This window comes from Neltuma alba, unplaced genomic scaffold (genome assembly GCF_004799145.2).
Source record: "Neltuma alba isolate B1F8T4 unplaced genomic scaffold, ASM479914v2 tig00012745_pilon, whole genome shotgun sequence".
Taxonomy (NCBI): domain Eukaryota; kingdom Viridiplantae; phylum Streptophyta; class Magnoliopsida; order Fabales; family Fabaceae; genus Neltuma; species Neltuma alba.
The window spans coordinates 41,681-58,699 of NW_021637161.1; the positions used below are offsets into that span (position 1 = coordinate 41,681).

At 36.1% G+C, this 17,019-nt stretch overlaps 2 protein-coding genes across 6 annotated transcripts; one reads left to right on the forward strand and one right to left on the reverse strand.

Annotated features, from left to right (window-relative positions):
• The first annotated feature begins 326 nt into the window (after window positions 1-326).
• LOC114730613 (glutathione reductase, cytosolic) lies at window positions 327-10,057 on the forward strand. 3 transcript variants are annotated; one of them, XM_028917724.1, is made up of 18 exons: window positions 328-464; window positions 678-843; window positions 1,140-1,204; window positions 2,288-2,357; window positions 3,008-3,079; window positions 3,786-3,989; window positions 4,228-4,301; window positions 4,382-4,465; window positions 5,422-5,509; window positions 5,635-5,716; window positions 5,971-6,044; window positions 6,600-6,707; window positions 6,818-6,882; window positions 7,003-7,116; window positions 7,480-7,579; window positions 8,608-8,661; window positions 9,665-9,802; window positions 9,943-10,057. In XM_028917724.1, exons 2-17 carry the CDS (start codon window positions 703-705, stop codon window positions 9,758-9,760), a joined length of 1,491 nt encoding a protein of 496 aa, XP_028773557.1. In that variant the 5' UTR covers window positions 328-464; window positions 678-702; the 3' UTR covers window positions 9,761-9,802; window positions 9,943-10,057. The 3 variants fall into 3 exon arrangements, with proteins under 3 accessions (XP_028773556.1, XP_028773557.1, XP_028773555.1); XM_028917723.1 differs by having other exon boundaries at window positions 327-464; window positions 701-843; window positions 9,665-9,947; XM_028917722.1 differs by having other exon boundaries at window positions 9,665-9,947.
• LOC114730614 (protein disulfide isomerase pTAC5, chloroplastic) lies at window positions 2,075-14,869 on the reverse strand. 3 transcript variants are annotated; one of them, XM_028917727.1, is made up of 7 exons: window positions 14,218-14,869; window positions 13,496-13,591; window positions 13,215-13,343; window positions 12,172-12,412; window positions 12,001-12,038; window positions 11,811-11,906; window positions 2,075-2,212 (listed from the first exon to the last, which is right to left on the reverse strand). In XM_028917727.1, the coding sequence occupies exons 1-6, from the start codon at window positions 14,818-14,820 to the stop codon at window positions 11,811-11,813; spliced, it is 1,203 nt and encodes a 400-aa protein (XP_028773560.1). In that variant the 5' UTR covers window positions 14,821-14,869; the 3' UTR covers window positions 2,075-2,212. The 3 variants fall into 3 exon arrangements, with proteins under 3 accessions (XP_028773560.1, XP_028773559.1, XP_028773558.1); XM_028917726.1 differs by lacking the exon at window positions 2,075-2,212 and adding an exon at window positions 8,688-9,052; XM_028917725.1 differs by lacking the exon at window positions 2,075-2,212 and having other exon boundaries at window positions 11,597-11,906.
• Window positions 14,870-17,019: the final 2,150 nt, after the last annotated feature.

The window sequence follows — 17,019 nt, forward strand, 5'->3', positions numbered from 1 at the left end:
ATTTATTGAATTATCGGATGGAATTTAATTAGATATGATTTAATTAAAATTGTGTTATATGACATTTGAAGATCACGTATACTCATTTTATATTGCATGTGTCTGGGTGGGGTGTGAATATTTTGTTAACGGAAAGTGGCAAAAGGGAGGGGCTAAGCAAAAGCAAATGGAACGGGGTCCCACCGTCCCAGAGAAGCAAACAAATTTCGTTACCTCAGCCCTCTCCGTCAGCGGGATCCACTGCCTCTTGGCACTTAATGCTTCGCCTCCATCCCAGTCTACTCTTTTTTAAGATCTCTGACTTCACAACTTCGGTCGTGTCGTTGTGCCTATTAGGACACGCATATATAAAGCGCTACTGTGACCTAGAAAACCGTAATTCAGACATTTCTCGCTGTCCAAGTAACGCGCCCGTAGCTAATCTTCCTATTCTGTTTTCCCGGAATCTCGCATATTAAATCAAGGTAGAATCCAGAATTTTGATTTCGATTTTCTTGAACGAGTATCCTGTAAATGCGTTACAACGCAAATATTTCAGCTCTTTATTCCTGTTTAGACTTCGAAATAGAGTGATCGTGGTTGCGTCAGTAGTGTTTTTCCTTTTTACTGGTTTGTATATCGATTTGGTGTTTGATCTCTGAACTGTTTTTGCGGTGACGTTCATTTCTTTCATGTAGTCTTATCTCGATTTGTTTCGTAGCAATGGCGCGAAAGATGCTTATCGATGGGGAATTGGGCAAGCCTAGTGAAGATGACAAGAACTATGACTTCGACTTGTTTGTTATCGGAGCGGGAAGTGGCGGAGTTCGTGCCTCCAGATTTTCGGCTAATTATGGGGCCAAGGTGTGTAAACATGCTCTTATTCACTATAGAACCAGTTAATATGACGTTTGTCGCTAGTATGTCAAGATAATTTTGAGTTACCCGTTGTTCTTTATGATTACCACCGATAGAAATCCTTGTTTCTAGCTTTGGCTGTGGATTACTGCTCGTTACTAACTTTTGGAGCAGTAGTGTTTGTAATGTGCTTGTTATTGCTAGGTCATATTCTGTCAACTATTCTTGTGATCGATTTTTTCTATTTTCAAATGTTATCCGTGGTTTGTCATTTTCTAATATCTTGAAATCTGTCTTACAAGGTGGGGATTTGTGAACTTCCATTTCATCCGATTAGCTCAGAAACGATTGGAGGAGTAGGTGGAACGTAAGTTCATTTCTTCAAAACTTACGCACTCAGTGCTCCTTCCTTGTCAAATTTTCTCTCGTTTGAATGGTCTTCCATGCTAATTGGGTTATAGTAGCTTGCAGTTGTGTTACTGACTGTTGTTTCTTTTAGCATTTTCCTCGCTTTCTGAATTGTTGAACTCCTTTTTTTCTAATTGTTTGTCATTTTATCCTGTAAAAAAAGGAGAATCGCGATTTATGAATTGTTTTCAAATAGATTTTACACTTAGTTGAAATTCACAGATTTCAAAAAGTTCGTATTGTGTTTATTATGTATGTATTAATGTCATAAGCCACTTGTTCGGTTAGTTCTTCCTTAGCTTGAAATATTGTTGCTAGGAAATTCCAAACTGAGATTCTCCCAGTAAATGTTCATTAATTCATTTATTTGAAGTTTGCTTCTTTCTGATATCATAACTAAACTTGCTGTGTTGTTTTAGTCTATATCTCCAAATGCTTAAATCAAGAATTCATGGTCAATTTGGAACTGTTTTTAACTACTTTGCTTGTGTAAAACTGCTAGGTGTTTTTGTTTAAAGGACTCAATTATCATGTATTAGTTGTTGTTACAATGAATTTATAATTTGTTTGGTCTATCTATCATCGAGTAGCCTAAACTGGCTTTGTTTGTGTCGTACAGCTTTGGATCCTATTTCAGTCTTCCTCTCATATTTTATAGATTCTTATTACCTACCATGTTATTTCGTTGCCTTCTGGCATGCTGCTCTTCTTGTTTGCAATGAACAAGATGTATTTGTGGTCTATTCATGACATATTGCCAGCAGATTATATTTTTAATTTCAGAAACATTTTTTCATGGATAAATTTTCTGTTTATGCTGGAGTGATGAATTGTTTATGTTTAATTTTAGCAAACTTGCATCATAATATTTGCTTTTGTGGGGGATTAATTTATACTTTAGATGCATAATTAAATGTAACCTGTCATCTCCTGTCCTTCCTCCTCCTTCCTCTATCTTTTAAGTTCCCTGAAAAGAAATAGAAATATTAATACAGTAGCCACGAAGTTATTCATGAAGAACTATATATCTTTTATTTCTCAGGTGTGTTATTCGTGGTTGTGTTCCCAAAAAGATTTTGGTCTATGGAGCATCTTATGGAGGTGAGCTTGAGGTAGGGATCTGATCTGTAAGCTCGCAGTACCAAGCATTATAGTGAACTGCTTAGTTAACACAATCGGTTCTTTCATTTAGTTTTCCCTTTGCAATCATCTGCGTGAAAAGGATTCTTATTTTTCCCCTTATTGTTGAGTTGAGTTACAATTTCTGAAAATTTTGAGAGTTTAAACTTAAGAGAGCTTGTAGTTGTGATTTATATCAGCAGAGATTCTAATATTTAGCGTAAGTATAAAATTTTTACACATTTATGCATTCCTTCTATGGGATTCTGTTCTTAATTGCTTATTTTAAGCCGTTTGCATAGGGGGCATGGCAACAAAAAGCAGTAAGCCCAAATTATGCTAATATGCCACGTCATGATTGCAGCTGATGCGGTGGCTTCCATGTGCATGCATGGATGTAGCCTCTAATAACTTTTAAATTTTACATGCACATTAATCAAAATTTGGAAAAGGAAGTATTAGAATAGTTATGCTAAGAAATTTTCCAAACAAATTATGCCATCACTTAACAGAACAGTGAATGAGATAGAAAAGTAAGTAGCTGTTTTCTATAATCTCTAATATAAAAATATGGTGCTGCCTATATTACCATTTCTGTTTATTCTATTCACTGATGGTTTAATGAACACACCTGCCTCTGTAGGATGCCAGAAAATTTGGGTGGGAATTGAGTGAGAAGGTTGATTTTAATTGGAAGAAACTATTGCAAAAGAAGGTACTTTTTAAGTTTTCCATGCTTCTGAAATTATTAGCTTTCTTTCTATTTCAGCCTTTATGTTATCATGACATCAAAGGAATTGGACTAAATGAACTGTAAATATGTCTGAGAAAAGAAAAAATAAAAAAAGTATTAGAAACTGTGAGAACGTTTGACAGCCAAAGTTTTGGTATACCATTCAGTTCTTTATACGGACAACACTATATGAAGTTAGCCTGATGGTGACTGTTCATGTGACATCCGATATATTTTGGACCACATCCTCTCCAATTACCAGCTTCAAATTGTCAGTTGGACATATGACAGCACAAAACTACTGACCTGTTTTCTGCTATTCTAATGTGCAGACCATTCAGTACTTTTTCCATTTTTCTGATGAGGGTGATATAGAATTCACAATTGATGCTTGGTAGTGAATTTTGATATCAGTTTTGTTAATCATGCATTTCATAATGGGAAAACTGCAGGGCTTTTGTGCTATATTGCCTATAAACATTATAGTTAGGCATCAAAGATAAGGACTTACCTGCTTAATGTTGTGTTCATATATTTGATGTCATCTTAAATAAGTGCTGGGACTTGTTCATGTGATCAGGTTTCTTCTCCAGTGGCAGAAGATTAGCGTCTCTAATTTTCTTTTCAAAACTTATTCAAGATGGAAACTGCATGTCATTCACTAATCTAAGTTTTTTGCAAACTTCAGACTGATGAAATAAACAGATTGAATGGAATTTACAAGCGGCTGTTATCCAATGCTGGGGTTAAATTATTTGAAGGCGAGGGCAGGTTAGCAGGTCCAAATGAAGTTGAGGTGACACAACTGGATGGCACCAAACTGTCCTATTCAGCCAAGCACATATTAATTGCAACTGGGAGCAGGGCTCAGCGTCTGAATATTCCTGGGGAGGTGAATCTTCGTGTTTTGATACTTTTTTTTGGCAAATATATGCTTCTGACAAGTTAGTTGCCTCACCAACTTCTATCATTATCACAGCTATGATATCATTATATATATTTGCTTCATATTACTTCATCTGCTATGTTATTGATCGTGTTACTTCTTATCAGTTTTATTTTGAGTGTAGTTTATGTCTTCCTATTCACACTATTTCTTCCTATTTCTCTGCGGTGGTGTTATCTTGCAGGAGTTGGCTATAACATCTGACAAAGCACTAAGTTTGGAGGAGTTGCCTAAGCGTGCTGTGGTGGTTGGAGGAGGGTATGCCTCTGTTTTCTTCATCCATGTGTTTGTTCGGGCATTCTATCTGGTGGTTATTGATTTTTATTCTCTACTGTCAGTTATATTGCAGTTGAGTTTGCTTCCATATGGAGAGGAATGGGTTCCACAGTCGATCTAGTTTTCAGAAAAGAACTTCCATTGAGGTTTGCTCTTCTGTAATCATGGAGAGGGATTTTTTTTTTTTGGGGGGGGGGGGATGTTAAGGTAAAATTTAAAACAAGGAAGCTGGCCAGGGTGGTTACAGTTTCCCCAATGATTCCATTCGGCATTTGAGGCGTGATTAAGGGTTTAGTCCATATCTTGGTTAATTCCATAGCTGACATCATGGTTATCTTTGCAGTTAATAATGTATGCTTATGTTGAGCTTCTTCTCTAGATCTGCAAAGGTTTTTTGCATATTTGAACCTTTTGTGAGTAATAGAATATTGAAATTCATGGCCAAGTATGGATTAGATGAGAATAAGGAATTGGTGCATGTATTCTGATTGTTCGGATGGCACAGGAAATTGGAAGCAATTAAGTAGAGGGGGATGATTGAGGTTGGTCTATTTCTAGAAGATAGAAAGAGTTTTTCCCCTGTCAAACGGAGAAATGTCATAGACAAGTTGCATTATTTAGTAATACTTCATTAACATCACTTCTCTTATGTCTGCGGCATTACCATTAAAGCTATAATTGGAAGTTCGGAAGATGGGGAAAGGAACAGCAAAGGAAAGAATGGCATGGAAAAGGATACCTCCCATTTGTCAGGATGCGGCTGATATGGCAAAGGAGGATGTTTACCAGTTTAAAATCACTATTAATTGCTAATACTCTTTTCATCATGCATAGCTTTAGGCCACCAAAGTAAATTACAAGATTTTAAAATAAACTTGCTTTCTCTCTTTACTGCTATGCCCTCTAATTTGGAAGGGAATAACAATCGAGTTTGCAGATAAAGGAGGGGAATCCCCTTTGATTTCCTTTCGATTCTGTATAAAGTTTTTGACTCTGTTACACGGGGAACTACTATCTTCCAGATTGTGATTCCTTCTCCTTTAATTCACCCCATTGCTCTCCACCCAAACATATTGCCAATGAAAATTTATTTCTGTTGCAGAGGCTTTGATGATGAAATGAGAGCTGTAGTTGCCAGAAATCTTGAAGGCCGGGGAATTAATCTGCACCCTAGAACAAATTTGTCAAAGGTATCTCCTTTGGGGTTTTGGTGGGACTCTCATATATTACTGTGAGCTAAACTTTTGTGAATATCCAAATTCTATTTGAATTTTCTAGTTGAGGCTCAACTAATGTCAATAATTGTATATTCTAGTTGATGAAAACAGAGCATGGAATTATGGCTGTTACAGACCATGGTGAGGAGTTGATGGCTGATGTTGTACTGTTCGCCACTGGTAAGAACAAGTAGCCAAGAAGGAAAAAAAAAGAAAAGGATATTCATCCTTTTTTAGCTTTCTGAATAATAAATTGTAATGTTAATTTTATCATTATACGGTAAATTATCTCTAGGGCCTTTAACTTGTGCTAGATTGAGCTAATCCCTATAATCTAAAGGTAGTGGAAACCAAATGCATCATATTGCTTGTTAAACTTGTATTAAAAATGCTAAAGATCTCAGAATTGCTCAATCGTCTTCTTTTGGCTGTAGGTAGGGCTCCTAATTCTAAGAGGTTGAATTTAGAAGCAGCTGGTGTGGAGCTTGACAACACTGGGGCTATAAAGGTTTGCCGCATCTTCTTGCGTCCATGTCGCATATTGTTTGAACTACAGAAGACATGTCTCAACTTCACCCCAGACTATCAAGTATTTTTCTGGGGGGTTGAGAGGACAAAACAGAACTGCAAATGGCTATCATGTTGTTATGATGTTGGTTACTGTATTCTTCTCTCTGTGCTTTTTTATAAACAGAAAGGAATTATAATTATTTATTAGGTTATTTATCTCTACAGTTAAAAACAGATGCTTCACTTTTTTTTACGTCTTTAGAGGGATAGGGAAGTATGTCATCTTTCCCAGTTTCCTGGTTAGGCAAGACACCCACTTGTTAGTTTCTAAGTGCATAGGAATATAGGCCGGTAAGAAAATGGTTGTGTGCAGGTAGAAGTTGGTGGCTCCAGTGCACCTTGTATTTTTTCATGTTAGCTTTGAAATGCATTGAATGATATGTTTCAGCCAATTTTCTGGATGATGAATTCAAGGGCAATTTCATAAACAATGATTATAATTTGTGACACTCTCAAGACCCAACTCATCACATTCCATTTCCACGCCATTTAGGTGGATGAGTACTCAAGGACCAACATGCCTAGCGTATGGGCCGTGGGGGATGTAACAAATCGAATGAACCTTACTCCTGTGGCACTGATGGAAGGAACATGCTTTGCTGTAAGTGTCCCATGTGACTCAGCATATCATGAATCTTCATGTTGGGGTGGTGAGGGGATATTAGGTGTAGAGGATTACACATGACATTTCATTTCTTTTGCCTCTTCCAGAACACAGTATTTAAGGGGCAACCAAGCAAGCCAGATTACAATAATGTCCCCTATGCAGTGTTCAGGTACAGTTCCATTTGAGTAACAAACCTTAGAAGCTATGCATATGGAAAACATATGATAATAATATGTCTCCTTCCGTTCTGTCCTCTGCCGTTATTTTCATGATCATTTCTCCTCTGCAGCATTCCACCACTTTCTGTAGTTGGTCTCAGCGAGGAACAGGCACTAGAGCAAGCAAACGGTGATATTTTAATCTTTACATCAACATTCAATCCAATGAAGAACACCATTTCTGGGTATGTGCATTGATGTAGATTTTTGCGCCCCACTTGAACATTTATTTGAAATATAAGACCAGAAGACATCAGTTTATTATTACAAATAGTGATAGATACATAAAATGTAAGTACTCTGGGCATCCAGTTCAATTGCTGTGCTGGTGTCCTGGTTTACCATCTTATTATCAATATGTCATTCACAATCTTGTCTAAAATTTAAATTTTCTAGTTTATGCTGTGGCATATACCAGTTCGCTCTAGTTCCAAGCTTTTCAAGAACACTTCTATTCAGTAGTAGTTATGTTCGTTACAATCTATTTATCCCTATCAAAATATGATGCTAAATTCTAACAATTACTAATAAGGGTTCCTTTTAACTAGGCGGCAAGAAAAAACTGTTATGAAGCTTGTTGTTGATGCTGAGACAGATAAAGTCCTTGGAGCATCAATGTGTGGGCCAGATGCACCTGAAATTATGCAGGTATGGTTCCACACCTGAAATTTCATCGTCTGGGAATTTGCCTGTAGGATGCTGTCTTTTTAGCAAATGAAGAGTAACATATGCAGTTCAGTGGCCTTTGCAGCAAGTATATAAGATGAATTTGTTTGTTCTTTTTGCCGGTATTACCTAAGGAGGCAGTAAATTTATGATCTAAGTCTTTCAAATTGTTAGCTATTCATTTCCTTTCGTATTGGAATTTGTAAAGATGAGGGTTTTGAGACTTGTATCTGACGCTGGGTGAACTACTGTGTGTGACGACTATTTTAGTGTCAAGATAGAGAAATTTAAGGGAAGAACAATGTTATATACTACCTGCTATCCTTAAGTTGACTAATGTAAATAAACTAAAAAAATTAGTTAAGTTAATTATTTCTAATAAATAGGTGTTGTCTTTCTTAAAATATTTTTACTAATCAAGTTTATTAGTTAGAGTTACCATTTGATAAAACCTTTAACATGTGCAACTACTACAAGGACTATCTTAGGAAAAAATGAATAAATATGAAAAACAAAGTGGATTGAAGTATCATATTTAGAACCAAATTAAAAGTTAAAATAACTTTCATATTAAAGTCCAGAGGTAGTATTTTTTTTAGTTAAGTTAGTTATTTCTAATAAATAGGTGTTGTCTTTCTTAAATATCTTTACTAATCAAGTTTATTAGTTAGAGCTACCATTTGATAAAACATTTAATATGTGCAACTACTACAAGAACTATCTTGGGAAAAAATAAATAAATATGAAAAACAAAGTGGATTAGAGTATCATATTTAGAACCAAATTAAAAGTTAAAATAACTTTCATATTAAAGTCCAGAGGTAGTATTTTTTTTCTTTTGGTTGAGCTAACTGTTATATACTACTCATGAGAGTTTGTTGTGATGGGCTTGTTTCTATGGGGACCTTTATAGGGCTAGATTTCATTTTGCCTTTTGCTGTTCCTCACTTTCTTTGAATATGGTTTATTGTGCTATAAATTCCTGATCCTAATTTGGTGTGGACCTCCAGGGAATTGCTGTTGCTTTGAAGTGTGGAGCTACTAAGGCACAATTTGACAGCACGGTAAGTTCAAAGCTTTTGTTGCTTATTCCTCTGTTATTCTGGATAGGACAGTGGTTGCCTAATGTTGCTTCAAATGCTGTGATTTAAAACGTGCTAGAGCATCTCGAATACTTGGGCGATGCAGGGGGTAACCTTACCCTGCGATTCCTCGAAAGCTTTCATTAATGTGTGGTTTATTTTATACATGAACCCTGGAAAAATTAAAAAATGTCCCCCCCCCCCCAAAAAAAAATCACTGTGCGTTGTTTAGGTTACATTAAAATTTAATCATGCACGCCAATGAGCGAACACTATACATAGTACTAATCTGAATATAAGGTCGAGATAAGCTTGATGTGCTTTAGGTTGGATCCCTGCGGCTTCCTTCCATGCCGCCTAAGATGGATCTTTTCTGTACCACAAAAACATGACGTGAGGAATACTAAATATGTTGAGTCATGGCTAATCATATGTTGGATTGAGTCATTTATGACGGAACATGATTTTTTTTTTTTTTTTTACGATTTTAGTTTGAATGTCCTTTTAAAGTTTTTCTTTTTTGTTTTAGGCTAAAGATGAGATATCTAGCAATATCATATCCCATCTAGGATTTAGGTTACTTTGATTTGAATAAGATATTATCCTCTTCTAGGATAATCAAGTTTAACTAGGGTTTATTACTTTTAATTAGATAATACGTAATTCATGCATTCTTTCTCATCTTTTTTTGGCATACGCCCCTTCTCTTGCTATCTCCATATGTTTTGTACAAAAATATATTTCATATTCATTTATTACTTTTAATTAGATAATACGTAATTCAGCTATTTATATTTTGTACTCCTTCGATATTAAATATAAAACATGTTTTCTAGTATAAATTACACTATAAAGTAGGTCTTATATTTAGAATTGGAGGGAATATATTAGACTGGAGGAAGTATAATTAAAAATGCTATGATTAGACCAGAATGAGGAATGTTCGCGCCTTCTGAAAAGCTTCTCTTCTCTGCTAAATATGTAGGTGGGATTACACCCGACTGCGGCTGAGGAGTTCGTGACCATGCGATCACTGACGAGGCGTGTTGCGGGTCAGGGCAAGCCGAAGACAAATTTGTGATTATAAGTCGCAAGTACGCTGTTTTTTATGCTTGGTTATACGGTAAAGTCGAAAAACTATAAATTGATTTTTACTTCCATCATTTAGCGTCTCTAATAAATTAAGATCATCTGTATTTGATTATGTTGCACGATGAGGTTGTCTAGTAGCAATGCATCTTTTAGCTATCCTATCTTCTACAGGCAAATTCACAGTCTCTGTGCAACCTTAGCATGAGGGCGTCCAATGTTATGGGGACAACCAAAGCTTGGTTCCGAATTGCAGAAATAAGCATCAAAATCATGCGCTCCAATCAAATATGCAACGGCAGAAATTAGTTATCACTACTGTTCCTTGACATAAAGGCTAAATACTACTACTTATGTTTTTATATTTATAACTTAATTTGCAAATGTCAAAAAAAATTAATTAAAAGTAATTATTTGTAACAAATGTGTTAGTTTTTTAAAACTACTTTATTTAATCATATGTATTGAAATTACTTTTTTATTAATTTTTTAATATGCATATAATTAACAAAAATATTTAGAAAAATTATAAATTTATGAAACAAAATTTATTAAAGTATTATGTTGAGGCTTAATCTTAAGCTAACTTTTTCATTTTCTGGCTAAAGACTAGTATAATATTGTGAAGGAAGAGATAGATTGCAGGTAGGAGAACGATGGAGTTAAATTTTTATTTAGGGAGGAAAGGTATCCACGCAGTTCGATTGGAAAAAAAACTATGTACGTTTGATTTGATCCAACTAGTCATCATCTAAAATTTAATCGCATTTTGTGCACAGTGTCCAACCTATAAATTTATTGAATCAATGACATGTTGCTTTATCAATGTGCGCGCGCGCGACTGTGTTCTCTCTCTCTGTTTTTTTTTTAGGATACATTGTGTGGTATGTTAATTATGCTACCCGAATATATGATATTTTTTTTCCCCCACAGCTCAATACATTAAATGCGTGTTAAAAACACACATCAATGAAAATTGTAAAGCATTCCTACATGATACTAGCATGCTATGAAAAGTTTAACAAATATTTTTAAATGATTATCTAAATAATAATAAAAATATCACGTAATGCATGAGTGGACTAAGTTAATACTACCTCCGGTCCTAATTATATTAGGACCGGAGGTGGTATATTAAATCAAAACAAGTACATCAAAATGTGCAAAATTGACTAACAAATTTTGTACTTAATCGAGTTCAAAATTTTCTTTCTACCAGCCGCAGAGTAACTTAGAAAAGATAATGAATTTAAAATATTCTTCATAAAAAGTTCAAAATAAAATTATGCGAATAAAATTAAAAAATATATTGGTGAAATATAAAATACAGAATTTGCTATTGGCTGGAGTGAAGACATACAATATGGAACCATAAATCATCGGCAAGAAATGTAAATACCACATAATGCGAACCTAATATATATGAAGGTTTAAATAAAATATATTTTGGCCAAATAAATAAAATATTATAGACAAAGGAAAAATGAACTTCGCTTAATAAAATAAAATTTAAAAAATTGTCAAAAACAATAATTTTAGAAAAACAATAAAAGACATGCTTGGTATGCAAAACAAATCTAGCCGAAAGGAATCAAACTTTTGTCCTCGGTATGCCAAAAGAAATTGATCTCCACTGCCAGCAAAATAAAGTTAAAAAAACTAGGGAAATTCATTAGATACAAAGTCTCAAATCTTATCTATTTTTCTTCTTTTTGGTCTAACAATTTTTTTTTGCAAAAAAAAGTATCAAAGGCAAATGGTATCCCATACTAGTAGTTGCTTAAGGAAACAAAACCCATACTACTTAAACCAACTTGAGCAAGTTTTCTTTACTTTTTACCAAGATTTTATAAGTAACATAATATGATACCCTACAATTTTTTGGGACGATATATAATATCCTACACGTACCCCCCCGTATCTTGAAAATATATAGATCACTTCCTTACCACTAACACTTTTATCACATCACATAATCATGAGTCACATTGATATGGCCAATCGTGTACATGTATGAATATGTGAAGAAATGCATGGCATACCTATATAACGATTTTTCCAGCGCATAAATCACAAATTGTGTACCCTAGGCCCTCACAATATGGACATTTAGCAGCCTCAACCACCCATTCCAAAAACTGCATGATAGAACTCGGGTGAGTTTCAAAATCTTGTGTCACACTGGAGATAAATAACAAGTAAAATTTCTATAACAGCATGAACATTTCTTACTTGGGGTTCTATATTTGGCTCGCCTGTTCCATCACATTCTGTAATAAAAGAAATGGAAGTTAAATGGACGGGGAAATTGCTGTAGTTGATCATAACATTGGATAGCGAAATTAAGCATTTACGTAAATATGTAAGATTAAGACTTAAGAGTATCTGTGGAAACAACATTACCTGTACATAACAGGCGACCTTCCCCACGACACTGATGGCATTGTGTCGTTCCATCCTTCGTCTTGCCCTTGTCAACTCCTTTAATGGCACGAAGTCTCGAGGGTTCTTCCCATCGATTTTCTCCTAGGAGGAAGACTCGCTGATGGGAGACATCTATTTCTGCATCACCATCTCCCACAATAGTTTGCTGGAACTCAGAAGTTTCTGCCATAGAAGCAACTGGAGCACCATTCGCAACTTCCTACATGAAAAATAACCCACATCAACGTATAGTTCAGCAGCTTATGCACGTAATAGTTTTATTGTCAAACTGATACTTGTACACAGTGGAAGGCCAGCCAGAAGGTGACACATATACTCATCATCTCTGTATCAGCACAATACATACAGTCTACAAAGGGAAGCTACTCTAATCAGGGAGAATTTAACTCAATATATGGAAGAGAAAGCTTCTACCGACCCATCCAAATGTAATGCAAAGGCACTGACTGTCTCATGTGGCTGAGAGACTCTGCATTATCAGGTACCTTCCATAAAAAATAATTCATACTAAATATTAAACAAGAGGATGTTTTTAGGCATAGGCATGAATGGAATCTTAGTTTGCAATTCCAATCAGTGCTTTTTTCTGAAGTATCATGAATTCTTGTAGGCGTAATAAATCATAAAGAACACAGCTATACAGAGCTCTTACAGGAGCCAAAATCATCTGCCAAGCAATGAAGCTTTGGGAAAGGCTTTGAGATAATTATGTTCTCGATGCTGCCAATGGAGGAAGAAGGCTTATAAATAGAACCCCTTATGGATCTATGGGGGGAAATTTTGTGAGTTGATATAATTACAGATGTGTTAAGGGCACTAGTGCCAGGAACACTTTAAACTCTTCCCGAAAACTTCCAAATATAATAGGGCCACATGAACAATGTGCTTCAGGTCTTTATTTTCTTGTCAAAGTGATAGATATCTCACATGTCAAAATGCATATCCAATATAAGGACTTCTGGTGGTCTGACATTATAGTTCTGGAGTCAGGGTTAGCATACCTCGGGTGAAACAGTATTATAATTTTCTTTCTCATTCACAACACCAGCATCCTTAAACCTTATCTCCATATATAGTTTCTCCAGGAGTTCAGCTGTCATGATGCCATCTTCAGGGACTCCTGATGCTGCCTGTTGGAAAATAAAACAGATTAGGCAATGTAATTCATGTGGTGAAATGTGTAGCACTCCTAAGATTACAATATAGGTCAGCATGGAAAGAAAAAATCCTTTTTCTTCTCTTCAAATATAATTTAATATAAACTATGAAAAATAAGACTAACTTGCCAAGTCTTCACAGCACGTTCAGTTCCACTTGAAAAGCTGGAATATTCCATGTCTTCCTCGCCTGAGTAAAATCCCAAATTTAATAGCGCTTCCTGTTGAAGTACAGAAGTTTTAAGATCATACAAGATCATGTGATGCATTAGTTCTTAATTCCTTACTTATCATCAAAAACTAGGGCAGTGGAAGTTTCACGGGAAGCACATTAAATTCTTTCCATAGAACAAACACAAAAACGAGACGATAACGCATAACACTTCCATATAAGCATAAAGCAGTACAAATCACAATGACAAAACTATACATGATAGTTAATTATGTTAATTAATCGACACACATATGATGCACCAGATTCAATCCGCTACAAAAGCAAGAAGTCTAAAACTTCTACCATCACTGTTATCATCTCAAATTTTAGTTTAGCCCATGCTAGCTAAGTAATAAACATAAAATCGCACAAATTCTAATAAAAAAAATAATGGTTAGTTCTTAAGATTTAACGGCTCCACCTAATATTTAAAGCGAGCTAAATTCGGAACAAATTTTCTATATGTCCAATTGCACTTACCATCTAGCCTTATCACAAAGACCTCTAAACCCAAGCATTTTCACTGGAATTCCCGCGGTATCAATTCGTAAATGTCAACCCAAACAGTGCTCATAAAACGCACACACGCCTTCATTTATTAGAGGGAAGCACAACTACATATTGCTCGCAGACCTGCATTTCTCGAACCTCTTCCCCTTCCGATCCCGTCCTCAAGGCGCTCCGATTTTCCACCCTCTTCTCCACTTTTCTGTCCGAAATCCAAGCAGTGTCCTGAACCGTCACCTCCTTCACAATCTCTTCTTCCTCGTCCCTCTTCTCCTCTAGCACCATCTCCCGCGAACTGGAACCACTCTCTGCAATCAAATTATCGTTCTTATCCTTCAGAACCTGCAACAACGCCGTAACATTCGCAATAGCATCGGAGACCGAAGACGAGGAAGAAGAAGAAGAAGACACATCAGAGGCCAAAATCCGGCGTTCTAGGGATTGAATTTGAAGCCTAAGGTCAGAAATCTCGCGGAGAAGAGAGTCGCGTTCGCGAGCCCAACGTTGCTCCTCGCGAAGCCATCTCTGCTCTTCACGAAGCCAACGCTGCTCTTCGCGAAGCCATCGATCCTCTTCGCGATCGGCAGAGCAGCGGCAGGTGAGGGATCTGAAGGAAACATGAAGTGAGAAGGAAGGTCTGATAAATGGAGAAAGAGCCGATTGATTGCGGAGAAAGTAGCACTTGTGAGGCACGGTTGGACTAAGAGCAAGTGTGGGAGACGAAGACATTTTGAGAGAGAGAGAGAGAGAGAGAGGGCGTTATTTTGGGAGGCAGCAAAACAGCTGAAGTAGGATTTTGGAGCTGAGATATTTGGATGGATGAAGACGGGAAGATTTTCCTTTCTTACAGTTATCTCCGGGCCTGTTTTTAGCGCCAGTCGTTTTGATGCCTCCAGGTGGCGGGAAGCCAGCATTTCGTTTTCCGGGGGAAAATCAATGTCCTTATTTTCATAATTTAGTTATTTAGGTCCTATTTCATTCGTTTGACATTTTAACTCTTTGCACGGGCCTTTAACACATGCAAAGTCATAACTCAAACGAGTCACGCCGAGTTAGCTTGTTCCCTGATAGCTCTTTATTTGGGTTTGGCAACTGTTGGGCCTGTTCAGATTTTTTTACTGTTTTTTGCATGGAAGGTAATTCTATTCAAAATATTTTTGAGTATTAAATATATGTATTTTTTTAACAAAAATTTAAATATTAATTTATTATGTTTTAAAAAACTAGTTATTTTTACTAAATCCAACCCCACGAGTACGCTTAAATTTAATAACACATTGCAGTCCATCAAGGCCCAACTCGAGCAGGTCATACTGGGCATTTGGCGTGATCAGGAATCAAATCAAGCTGCTTAATTACCCCCCCCCCAAAAAAAATCCGCTGATCTCTTGGATAATTCTGGGGAAAAAGTTCTGCTTCGCCATCTGTCCGTAGTTACCGGCTTATATTGCATATATGCATATTTAATTGTTGTGGCACATGAGTTTTTTTGTTGTTGGAATAAGTAAGGCAATTGTGAGCTTGTAGAACAGATTAAAACCACATTACAAAACCTCAGATATAGACACCCCTGTGACTATTCACCAAGTCTTATTGCATTTGAACACAAAAACTTGGAGGATGTTGAGTCAGGTTCACCTCCATAGACACTAGACGAGCATTCCTTGCCAAGTAGTCCGCACAGAGTAGCGCCTCCCTGGAAGAATGAAACATTTCCAGGTCCCAGTTTGAGAAAATGATGGACCGTGTCTCATAGATCTCTTCTCGAAGTGGATGTGAAGTTCCACCCCCATGTTGTACTGGATATAGCACGTCTCGCGAGTCAGTGAACAGTTTGATCTGAGTTCCGACAGGGAGGCAGCATTTATCGGGTAGCGAAGTTAGTATCTTTCCAGCCTCCGGGCATGTCTCGCTTTGATTATTCATGTGTTAGTTAAGTTGCCTCTACGGCAGGGTACTAGAATTACTCAGTGCTTCAAAATTAAGAATATCTAATATTCATCCGATCTTTAATATAAGACTTATTTAATTAATTTGATTAGATTAAAAAAATTAGGTAAATTAGTTAATTATAAGAAATGTGACATGTTTTTCCTAAAAAACCATAATCATCTTTCTTAATACCCATCTTCCTCTTCTACTTGATCATGGTTGAAGGAGTATCTATAAGGGTAATTTAAAGAAAATTGATAAATATGATAAATGGGTCTTATATTTAGGATTAAAACCAACTCAATAATTAGATCTTATATTAAGAACCGGAAGACTATTACTAATACTTTATAACTCCACGTAACTCGGTTCTTTTATTGCATCCTCTGTAAATGTGGGTCAAGCGAGACCGTTAGGAAAGGGAATTGTCAACTCGCTCTCGCATAAGAATTGCGGTAAATCTGTTATTTTATAGGTGGGGTTAATTTTTTTAACTTTTTTTTCCATCTCTCTCTCTTTTATTTTAAAGGTGTTTCTCCGTTTTTTAATTTACAACCCAATTAAAAAATTGATATTAGTCATATATGTAAGAATTATTTTACATGTTTATTAATTTGTTTCCAGGTTAATTTTATTGATATTTTCCAAACAATAATTAAGTAGGATAGAGAGGAAAGAAATTAAGAAAGATGTTTAGTATATAATCTAATAAGCCGCAAATTGTCCCTTTTCTTTCAAAAAAAAAACCCCGATATTATTGAATTCCATCTAAGTAACACAGGCTACATCAAGAAGGACCACGAGAGGGCCGCCGCAAATATTTATTACCTCTTCAGCAAAAATTTATTGTAACATAAAGCCCTAATCTATGATCGGGCCCAAAAAAAAAGCCGTATCTATGAGACTATCAAGCTATAATAGGACACTACCATGATTCTAACGTCTTGTGTGCTTCCCATTCTCAGCTCCGAGCAAGCTCCGGTCAGAGAAGGAGGG

Coding starts and splice junctions, on each gene's coding strand:
- LOC114730613 (XM_028917723.1), top strand. CDS start 703: ATGGCGCGAAAGATGCTTATCGATGGGGAATTGGGCAAGCCTAGTGAA. Junction 3,990..4,227: donor GTCTGAATATTCCTGGGGAG/GTGAATCTTCGT, acceptor GTTATCTTGCAG/GAGTTGGCTATAACATCTGA. Junction 6,708..6,817: donor TGGAAGGAACATGCTTTGCT/GTAAGTGTCCCA, acceptor TGCCTCTTCCAG/AACACAGTATTTAAGGGGCA.
- LOC114730614 (XM_028917727.1), bottom strand. CDS start 14,820: ATGTCTTCGTCTCCCACACTTGCTCTTAGTCCAACCGTGCCTCACAAG. Junction 13,344..13,495: donor GTGCTGTGAAGACTTGGCAA/GTTAGTCTTATT, acceptor ATTTTCCAACAG/GCAGCATCAGGAGTCCCTGA. Junction 12,413..13,214: donor ATAATACTGTTTCACCCGAG/GTATGCTAACCC, acceptor TTTTTCATGTAG/GAAGTTGCGAATGGTGCTCC.